This window comes from Apaloderma vittatum, unplaced genomic scaffold (assembly GCF_000703405.1).
Source record: "Apaloderma vittatum isolate BGI_N311 unplaced genomic scaffold, ASM70340v1 scaffold10979, whole genome shotgun sequence".
Classification (NCBI taxonomy): domain Eukaryota; kingdom Metazoa; phylum Chordata; class Aves; order Trogoniformes; family Trogonidae; genus Apaloderma; species Apaloderma vittatum.
Genome location: NW_009733545.1, coordinates 5,600 through 16,349, shown reverse-complemented (window position 1 = coordinate 16,349; position 10,750 = coordinate 5,600). Strand labels below are relative to the sequence as shown.

At 39.5% G+C, this 10,750-nt stretch overlaps 1 protein-coding gene across 1 annotated transcript; it reads left to right on the top strand.

Moving 5' to 3' along the window:
- Window positions 1-853: 853 nt before the first annotated feature.
- TMEM38B (transmembrane protein 38B) lies at window positions 854-10,531 on the top strand. The gene is made up of 5 exons (XM_009875942.1): window positions 854-1,008; window positions 5,097-5,281; window positions 6,355-6,442; window positions 8,605-8,722; window positions 10,322-10,531. The coding sequence occupies exons 1-5, from the start codon at window positions 902-904 to the stop codon at window positions 10,529-10,531; spliced, it is 708 nt and encodes a 235-aa protein (XP_009874244.1). The 5' UTR covers window positions 854-901.
- Window positions 10,532-10,750: the final 219 nt, after the last annotated feature.

The following is a 10,750-nucleotide window of genomic DNA, read 5'->3' as shown; positions in this document are numbered from 1 at the left end:
GTAAAGGGGAAAGCTTTGGCAACATCGCCCATTTGAAGTGGAAGGAAACAGTCCAAACAACGATTTGAGGATATTTCTGACTTTGATAAAGTGTCATTTCCCCCTGAAATTGGTTAAGGCTTCCCATTACCTCCCACATAATCTTCTACATTGAACACTCTTTTGGCATAGTTCACTTGCAATTTAAAAGAAATTTAATTAGTTTTAAAGGTAACAAAATAAACGAAACTGTGAACCTTTTAATAATAATGGAAAGTTAGATTGGTTTTTATAGCTTCAGGTAACCTTTTTTCTCTGTTCAAGTTTGCAGGTGAAACTAGTTAACAATTGTTTTGGGTACTGATTTCATTTTGGTTAGCGAACAGAATTAGCAGGGCATTATGAGGAAAAAGGAGAGCCGTGACCTTTAATTCATGAATGCTGAAAAACAGAACCTGCCAAAAGTAACCATAACCAATCCTGTCTAGGTTAGCAAAGCCACTTGTGTATTTCTGATGTAAATCTGCAAACAACTGTATATCTATGCCAGATTATTAGCAATGAGACCTCTCGGCCATGCCCTGAAAGCTTTTTCTTTTGGTAGCCAAATAGTTACAGTAGACCAACCCACAAAAGATGGTGTTCAGAGAACACAGTGGAAATCTTTCACTTTTGCTTAGATGGCATATGTTTAAGTCGGTGTACTTTCAAGTTTGTATTTCTCAAGACTATTCCTGTGAAAGCCTACAGACTTCTGCAGGATTTTTCATTACCTAAAGGAACAGTATTGGACTGAATGATTTGAAAAATGCTGACTTTTAAAACATCTGAGTCTCAAATCTTTATTTCTGTGTCTGTTCCTTTTGTTTCAGGAGCTGTCGAAGTTTCAGTCCGAAGTCCCATTGCCTGCTGGTTTAGTGCTATGCTTCATTGTTTTGGTGGATCAGTTTTGTCTTCACTGATGCTTGCAGAACCTCCAGTAGCGTTTCTGGCAAAGGGCACGAATATTCTACTGGCATCTTCGGTCTGGTAAGCAGCCACAATTGATTTAGATGAGTAGTGTCTGAGGAAGCTGTACTTTGTGAACTGATATTATACCATCGAGCTTCCATGCAAATCAGAAGCTTAACTAAATGTTATGGGTTTGGATGCTGTCTCTTCATCCAGAAAGTCACTGCAGCAAGATAGGTGTTATGATCCTATTCTATAAGAGTAAAATGTTCCTAAGAGAGCAACTCTTATGGACTATTGTATAATGAAATGCTTGATCATTAGGCTAGACTTACTTTAGATTTTTATAACATTCCTGGTCGAACAGCTGAAAACACTATTTTGGAATAAAATGGATTTCAGTTACTGCTTTTCTGGGTACAGATAAATCATAAATGCAGTAGCAGCTCTTGAAGACCAGAAGCTGACTGTGGTAAAAATTTTGGACTTTTCTATAGTTAGGGATCTAAGACACAAATCTGCTTTCACTTCTGTAGTTTCTGCTTCCTGACACAATTTTTTTTCCCCCTGTATTTTCCCCTTAACCAAATGGTTGGACATTGTAGTGGAAAGTAGTAGAGAAAGTCAGGCTTGTGAATAAGGCAACAATTTGACCTGTTTTGGAATTAAATAAAAAAATTGCTGGAATATAAATGTGGCCTTCCTGTGGAGTTAATTTGTTCCAGAAATTGATCTTTGAAGAAATCCTCAAACTTAACAAAATTTGTGAGCAGCAGTGGGTTTTCGAATTTAAAAAATCTCAATTCCTATCTTAGAGGTGTTCTCTGCTTTAAATCCTTTAGTATCCTTTCCTTGTAGCCCCTTAGGTTTTATAATTAAAGAGAAAGTAAGTATTTCGATCTGTGTATGTCTATATATTAGTCTTCTGGTCTTCATATTTCATGACTTCATGACTTCAGCAAGTTTGCTGACTACACAAGACTGGGAGGAGCGGTTGACACACCAGCAGGCTGTGCTACCATTCAGAGAGACCTGGACAGGCTGGAGGTCTGTGCCGGGAGAAATCTTACGAAGTTCAACAAGGGCAAGTGTAGAGTTTTGCACCTGGGAAAGAATAACCCCATGTGCCAGTATAGGTTGGGGACTGACCTGCTGGAGAGCAGCGTAGAGGAAAGGGCCCTGGGGGATCTAGGGGACAGCAGGATGGCCATGAGCCAGCAATGTGCCCTCATGGCCAAGAAGGCAAATGGCATCCTGGGATGGATTAGAAAGGGAGTAACTAGTAGGTCGAGATAGGTCCTCCTGCCCCTCTGCTCTGCCCTGGTGAGGCCACATCTGGAATATTGTGTCCAGTTCTGGGCCCCTCATCTCCAGAGAGACAGGGAACTGCTTGAGAGAGTCCAGCTCAGAGCCACAGAGATGATGAAGGGAGTGGAACATCTCCCTGATGAGGAAAGGCTGAAGGAGCTGGGTCTCTTTAGCTTGGAGAAGAGGAGGCTGAGGGGTGATCTCGTAAATGTTTATAAATACGTCAAGGGGGAGTGTCAGGAGGATGGAGCCAGGCTCTTCTCAATGACGTCCAATGACAGGAGAAGGGACAGTGGGTACAAGCTGGAACATAGGAGGTTCCACAGAGATACTAGGAAAAACTTCTTCACTCTGAGGGTGACAGAGCACTGGCACAGGCTGCCCAGGGAAGTTGTGGAGTCTCCTTCTCTGGAGACATTCAAAACCCGCCTGGACGCGTTCCTGTGTGACCTGCTGTAGGTGATCCTGCTCTGGCAGGGGAGTGGACTAGATGATCTTTCGAGATCCCTTCCAACCTGACATTCTGCGATTCTGTGATGTTGCAATGGAAGATGGTAGATTTCGTTTAGGCAAATGGGTGAAGTGGATAACATGCAATAAACCATGCAGCATTAAGGCTTATAGAAACTGCTTATGCTTCATAGTAGTCTGATGCGGGCAACCAGCACGACTGCTCGTTTTAACAAGTGACATGGGTTACGAGTACACATAAACAGAACATGATTTCTTTTGAACTCAACATGGTCAAATGTGATTTGCTTTGCACAAACAGAATGAGCTTTTAATAGGGAGCTGTGAATGTTATGAAACCTTTTAAGCTTTCAGGTTTATAATGAGCATAATGACTTTAATTCTCAGCCCCAAATCATGTGAAACTAAATTCCCCAAGCCATAAAACTGGGGAATAAAAGAGGTTTTTCTGCACCTGAGCGGTGCTCCTCGATAGTCTGTGGGACAGCGACATCTGCTGTGAGCCCGTGTTGCCTGCGGTGGGTCTGCACTGCTGGATTCAGTCTTGTTACCTGTGCTGCAGGGTGGTAAACCCACATTCTGCAGTTGTAAATTAATTCTTCTTGGTGTTGTCTGCTGAGTACGTGGCTTAAATGGCTGTTTGCAGTAGCCGTTTTCTCTATACATCTTTGTATCAACTAAGGCTTGGTTGCGTGCAAAGGCAATTGACTTTATAATGGGGGAAAAGAGAATAATATAGGAAGTTCAAAAATAAAGCTAGAGCTGAACACCAGAGCAGTGGTTAGCTATTAATGTAAATTCCAGTAATTTTCTTATATGTAAGAAATAGACATGTTCCACTCCAGGAGGTTGTGAAGAGAAGCTTTAGCAGTTTGCATTGGCAAGGTACTATATCCACTGCAGAAGAAGAAAATATGTAAGTGGGTCAGGGCTTCAGCTGAACTTTAACTTTCTGGGTAGAAAGCTTTCTAGCATTTGTCTGTAAAGGATAAGCTTTTAGTTTTTTTTTTAAAAACCTTCCAAACTCCAAGTGACATCCTGATTTATATTCTGTAAGCATGAAGCATGACTCTTCCTAGTTGTAGTTTCTTCTAGTACTTCTAATGAAGTAAACTAGATGAGAGATGCATCTCTGCATTGCAGCCTGAGTAAACAGGAGAAGAATACACCCTTAGAAGTTCTTGTTAGAAAGGATTGAACTCATAAACCTAAGCCAACAGTCAAGTATCTTTTCTTTTTTTTTTTAGAAAATGAAAAGTACCCTTATTCTCTTTTAAAAGCTTTCTCTGCTTTTACTTAATTATTACTGTCTTATTCTCATGCTGAAATAATTAGGTACTTAATCTTGATATTTTTTTTTGAGACCTTGATTGTTTCTGTAGAAAATGAATTTTGTTTCCGAATGAAGAGATAAAACACTACATAATCTGACTTTTAAAATTTACTCTCAACTTAAGATTTCATTATTACACACCTTTAACTTTACTTTGTTTTTAAAGCAAGTTGGTAAAAGATACTATTAAATTTTGAGTACTGTACTTCCAGAGCTTCGAAAGAGACATGCTTGTAATTGGCAAGCTGGAAAAGCTAGAATTGATGGTTACTAGCATATGAAGTGTGTTTGAAAATAACTGTGCGTTTCACCTGGTGTGACACTAACTAGTGGTGGCATTCTTCCTGAATCATAGAATCATAGAATCATAAAGCAATTCAGGTTGGAAAAGACCCTTGGGAGCATCAAGTCCAACCACTGACCCTACACTACAAGGTCAACCCTAAACCATATCACCCGACCCCACATCTAAGTGACACTTGAACACATCCAGGGATGGCGACTCAACCACCTCCGTAGGCAGTCTGTTCCAGAGTCTGGCCACTCTTTCTGTGAAGTTATAAAGTTGCGTGTACCTATCAGTATGAAAACATGGTGTCAGCATATAAGTTACCGCCCTGTTGTAATCCTATAAACCCCACCTCCCAAAACAAGAAGACCCAACCAACAAAATGTAGCCCACAAAAAACCAAACCACACAGAATCAGTTAGACATTAATTTGAATTACAAAAACATGATATGTAAGAAATAGAAGAGTTGGTAAAATTTAAAGCTGTTTCTCATGTGCTTTAGTGGACTCTTCTCTGAGGCAGTGAGGCAATAAGAGCAATTTCAAGAAATGGTAATGATTTTGGTGCAAGAGCTAAAGCATGGTCAAAAGCATTTCAAATTTGTTCCAATATGTCTATCACATAAGACAGTGAGTTATAAACAGTATGTCACGTATTGCTAGTCATATCCCAAAGCACCTTTAGAAGTTATTAGGAAGTTAATTCCTTAGCACAAAACTTTTGAGTGCTTCTAATATTTGGGTTTTTTTCTCATGATTTTCAGGTATTTTGTGTTTTACTGCCCACAAGATGTATTCTACCGATGCTTTGCCTTTCTGCCCATTCGCCTTCTGGTTGCAGGAATGAAAGAAGTGACTAGGACTTGGAAGATAACAGCTGGCGTTGCACATGCAGACAGTCACTTCAAAGATGCCTGGTTTGTCATGGTAGCTGTAGGCTGGGCCAGAGGTAACATGCATAACATCTTTTTCTGATGGATTGTGATGTTTTGGAGCGGTATTTAAATGGCTAGCCCTTCAGCACAACTGTAGCACCATTCCTTGCTCTACTGGGTATGATAATTCTAATACAGTCTGTTATCCCCTCAAGGGAAAAAGCCTGTGCAGCAGTTTTTCTGCCTGGATTAAGGGTGACATTGAATATCTTTGAGGGAAGTTCATCTTATTCCATCAGAAGGTCTTGTGGGGACTTGTAGGATGGGCAGTTGATGGCAATAAAGAAGGAGATCTCCTGTTTATCTTCAGTGCTATTACTAAACTTTCCAAAGTTTCCTTAGAGCTGTTTTCCTTGTGTGTGGCTGAAGAAGCAAACTTATTTTCTCAGCTTTTTGGGTGGTAGCCTTTAGATTATTTTAAACACAGGAATGAACCTTCTTGCCTGCCTGGTGTTTTGGAATATGACTCTGGAAGGTACTTTTCCTAGCAGCTGTAATGGTAGTCACAACATTACAGCCACTTCACAAAGTAGTAGTGCAGTTCTTATTTCTATTTGTTTGATTCTCTTCTGCTTTGGGAAACAACATATGTTAATGTGATGATCTGATATATTCTTTTCCTAGGTTATAAGACAAATCAGTCTCATTGGCAAGAGTGTCTTAATGCCTCCTTATGTCTTGTATTCTTTTAATGTAAAAATACTTGACCAGTTTTCTTGCAGAGAGTCCTTGTAGCTTGCAGATATGGTCTCTGTACTCAAACGATAATGTGAAGAATATAATGATATAAGCCACTCTGGAGATTTATTTTGGCAATTCAGGCATTTGTTTGTGGTGGTGGGTGCATTAGCTCAGATGCTGTCACATAAAGGTAAACCTAAGGTTCTTGTTAAGTAGCTAAACCTCTGAAGTTTCATGTTGGTCACTCAAGTCATGCATGTGTAAAAGACTGGATCAGTCTCTTTAAGCCTGAGCTTTGGCTGCCACGTTTGGCACCTGGTGTAGTGAGTTTTGCTGGCAGCAGTAATAGGTCACGAAGTAGTGGTAGCAGTCCATAGAGGCTTATCGTAAATCTTTGCAATTTTAGGAGCTGGTGGTGGCCTAATTTCCAACTTTGAGCAGCTAGTGAGAGGAGTGTGGAAACCTGAAACCAATGAACTACTGAAGATGTCCTAGTAAGTTTTTAAAAAAGACTCCAACATTTTAACTGTTGCTTTGCTAACTCCCTTTGTTGGCACTTTTAGTGGTTCAGACTTGAAAAACACTGGGACATGTTTGTACTCGGTGTTTTGGTGTGTATTTGTGAAAGAGTGGTATCTTTGGCAATTTTAATAGATGTTTTAGTCATTTTAGGTTCAGTGCACAAGAATGCTAAATGGGAAAACAAGTCAACAAAAATTACTTGGAAGAAAGTATGAAGGCAGTAGGAAGTTGCTGGGAAGCAGTATTGACTCAATTTGTCTTACAGGGACATGGTCTTCTATCCAAAATGAAAGGGGAGTGGTACCAGAAGTAAACAAGCAAAGTCTACATTCTTGGTGCGTGTTCTACACCTCACTAAGGTGGCTTCCTTCAAGTGTTGTCACTCTTTCTCTGCCAGAGCTTTTTCCTCCATAGATATCAATTGTTTGAGAAGGTGCAAACTGATTATTCACTATCGCCAAAATGCGTGGCAAGATAGGAAACCTTATTTCCCTTGCAGAAGCAAAGAATGGGAATATTACATGGCTTCTGGTTTAGTCTGTACAGTAAAATAAGATTTGAAACAGGCTAGGCGGCCGTAAGCCATGATTGTAAAACAAGATTATCTCACTGTGGTAATTTCCTAAAATTCATTTGATCTTTCTCATGTTGGATCTTTTTAAAAAATAAAGTATTATATCTAAAGTTATCTTGCTTTTCTGCAGCCACTCTTAGCAACAGAATTACAGAAGAGAAATTTGTAGCCTTTCCCTTGGAAATATTTCAACTGTGTGTTGGCTTATATTAGTTGTTGGCCTTCTCTGAAATTCCAGGTATTTAGAATTTCTCTCTCTCTGTCATTGCCTAAGTGACAGTCATGAAAGCAAGCTTCCAGAAGGAACAGGTCACTGTCAATAATAGCACTGTAAGCCCAAATAACATGGTATTTATAAGTGCAACATTAGAGGAGTGCTTACTGTCTGTGGCAGTGCTTGCATATATTCTCCTTCTCCATGGTTGTTGTGTCTCTAAGTAACGAAAAAAGGGTTTGGCTTTTTAAATTTTGTTTAGTATATAAAGCCTAAAAATATTAAAGAGAAGTAAGATACGAAATTAAATGGATAAAACACTCTGCAAATGTGGATGAGGTGCCTGTATACACAGAGTTGTTTTTTGGACTTTGTAGCGGGAAGGTGATGCAGTAAATCTCTTGAGTTACTGAAATGACAGTGAAGAATGTGCCTACACTAGATGCTCTGTGATAACAGGAATGTCACCTGTACATGTCATGTGTAGATGCAGATTAAGAAATGCACAGTATTTTTCTGCCAGTTTATTAACACTCTCTCTTCAGACAACTTTAGATAACTGACCAAAGTTCTCTTGTTTTCTGGCTGCATACCCAGCAAGGGTTTACCAGCACAACAAAGATAGCTAGAAGATATAAATCTCTGCATCTCTCAAGTCCGCACAGCTATGTTGGCAAAACCTGGTAACAAAGGCCTGGCTCAAGTCAAGTATAAGCTCGCTACAACCGTGGAACTGATGGAGTGTCACAGTGGACCAAGACTTGGACTATATTTTTCTTCAACACCTTAAGCAACTCCTTGGAGTAACTAACACCTGGAGTACAGGAGAGGAACCTGTTTTTAAGTCTAGTTCAAGCAGTGAACTGATGGAGTCACCATCCCTAGACATATTTAAAGGACATGTAGATGTGGTGCTTAGAGATGTGGTTTACTGGTAGATGTGGCTGTGCTAGGTTAATGGTCATACTTGATCTCAGAGGTCTTTTCCAACATAAACGACTCTATATATTGGGAGAGGAAGAAGGGGAGCAAACTGCTATTTAGAGTCTGAACAGAGAAATTGATTTGAGGAGAATTTGTCAAATGTGATTTTGCTGGATGTGTAAAATAATGCTGAACTTTATACTTGTCCACATTGTGGACATAAAGCATAATAATGGTATAAGAAGTGGAAGTCTTAGTTTAAATATAACTAGATTTTGAACCTTGTCACTGTTACCACAAGTTTTCATTAATTCTACTCAGACATAATTCTTCTGCAAACAAAGTAAATATATTGCTTTCCTAGCCACGCAGCTTTCACCAGAGTAGAGAGGAGAAATTAACATTGTTTGTTTGATTTCCAGCCCTGTGAAGGTAACTTTAGTAGGAGCAATTCTTTTCACCCTGCAACACAGCCAATATTTGCCAATAGCAAGACACAACCTCATGTTTTTGTACACCGTCTTTCTTGTTGTCTCCAAGGTAAGAATGTGAAAGTGTTGGAAATAACTGAATAACACAGAGTATTTTATTTCATTATTTCAGAGCAAAAAATATGCTCACAAACATTTTACTGGAAGTTAGAATGCATGCTTCTGGTTGGGAAGGCCAATTCCTACTGAAGTCTTAAACCTGTGTTTGCTCTTCAAGACATGGGCAGAGCAGAAGACCTATTCTGTTACTGATGCTGTTCGGTGTACGGGAGGGAGGGGTAGAAAGTCAGAAATTTTAGCAGCCAACAGTTGATAAACCAGGCTTTTGTGTATCTGTAATCTCAAACAAAGCTTATGCTTGTAGAAAGAAACTCTTGTTTTCTGCCTTTTGCTAACTGCTGAATGCTTTCCTTGTACCTGTGCAGTTGTGGGTTTGCAAAACAAGCCAGCTGGGCCCTCATCTAGCTTGAAGTGTTTAGATGGGAAGAGCAAGTGTATCAAAACCACTTTAAAATAGCTGTAGCTACTTTTATAATAAACTAGATGCCACTTCTCTAATGAATCCTTTAATCTCTCCAGTTCTGTTCATTTCCAGGATGATGCCTGTCTTCTGGATTATTAGCTCGTAAGAAAGTGTAGTATCAATGTGTTATCTACGAGTGTCGCAATATTAAGAGCTTCAGAGCTGTGGTTGAACAGACTGGAGTTGTAGTTTCCAGTCTTCTTTCTATGAAGTAGCCAATGAGTTTAATTCTAAAAAAGTTGCTTTAGGGAGCCAAGACTTCAAGCTGGTGTTTGTTACTCTCCATCTAAAGCAGTAAAGGCATTGTTGAGCTGGGGGTGCTGGGAATGGAAAAGGAAAGGAATGTTATTGTGGAAGTGAGAAATTACAGCTGTCTTCAGAAGCTCGCTGTCAGCCTGCACTGAAGTGAGTAAGTTCTTAAACTGATGGTTGTACTGACAATCAAGAACCTGAGCATCCGCTTAGCTAATAAACAACAGCTGTGGATTTGGCATAATCCTAAAGTAGTGTCTTGGTTTAGAAACTTTTAACGTCTCTGAAAACTGTAGAAACTGTTGCAATGTAAGTTTGTCCGGTACCTGATTACCTGGATCTACAAAACTTTTTTTTTTTTTCTGTCCTGATTCCTAGTTACATATTCTAAGGACTTTCCACGTAAATCTCTTAACTTTGTGGAATGAGTATGGCTGTCTGGAATTCTGACTAAAGTCTAGTTGTGCAAATGTATTTAGGTGCTTACACACTGCATTCTTTCAATTTAAATGGAAGTAGCCACTTCATTTACAGTTTTCCAGTTTGAACAACGAACTTATGTATAAAAGTTGCTTTTCATCTTAGTTGTGTGTCATTAAGTGTGATTTACTCTTAGGATGAATTTGATAAACTAACACAGAAAGCTTTTTATGCCCATTGGTTGTGTATTGCTGTGTGAAAAGTGTAGGTCAGAAAGAAAAGCATTCTGTGATCAAGTCAAGCTAAAATGACCATATTTGTGTTCTTGGTAGCATGGTCTCGTGCTTGTTTAGAAAGTTAGAAGTGCCATACATCCATTCAGCATTGAGCTTGTCTTCAGTTGCTGTGAAGTCATTAAAACTTTTATTGTAACTTGGTCCTTGTTCTTCATAGGTAACCATGACGTTGACAAGATCTGCAACTTCTCCACTTGCTCCATTTGAGGCTGCATTAGGCCATATATTCTTTGGCTTGCAAAAGACACCATCCAAAGCAAAGGGTGAAGGTGCTGCATCTCCCAATGGCTCTTCAGTCTGTGACCGGTCATCTTCTGAGCAGCACCGTGACAGTGTTAAGAAAAGACAGGCAAAGAAAACAGAATAAGTGGCTTAGAATCTTTAATGGTCATAAACTTTGAAGATATTTGTATTTCAGAATAGCTGGCTGAGAAATCTGTTTAAAGAATGTGAGGAGAGAACAGGCTGTGTACTACTGTGTTGTTGTTCGCCTTCAGAGTGTGTTTTGTAAGCTGCTGTTCAGATGCCTAAATGCACATTTTGTATTTACAAGTGAAAACCTGAAGATTTTTATAGTGGCTATAAG

Bases quoted from the DNA above. Each gene is read 5' to 3' on its own strand.
- TMEM38B (XM_009875942.1), top strand. From the start codon at position 902: ATGCTTCATTGTTTTGGTGGATCAGTTTTGTCTTCACTGATGCTTGCA. The intron at 1,009-5,096 runs GTAAGCAGCCAC...CATGATTTTCAG, and splicing joins CTACTGGCATCTTCGGTCTG to GTATTTTGTGTTTTACTGCC. The intron at 5,282-6,354 runs GTAACATGCATA...TTGCAATTTTAG, and splicing joins AGCTGTAGGCTGGGCCAGAG to GAGCTGGTGGTGGCCTAATT.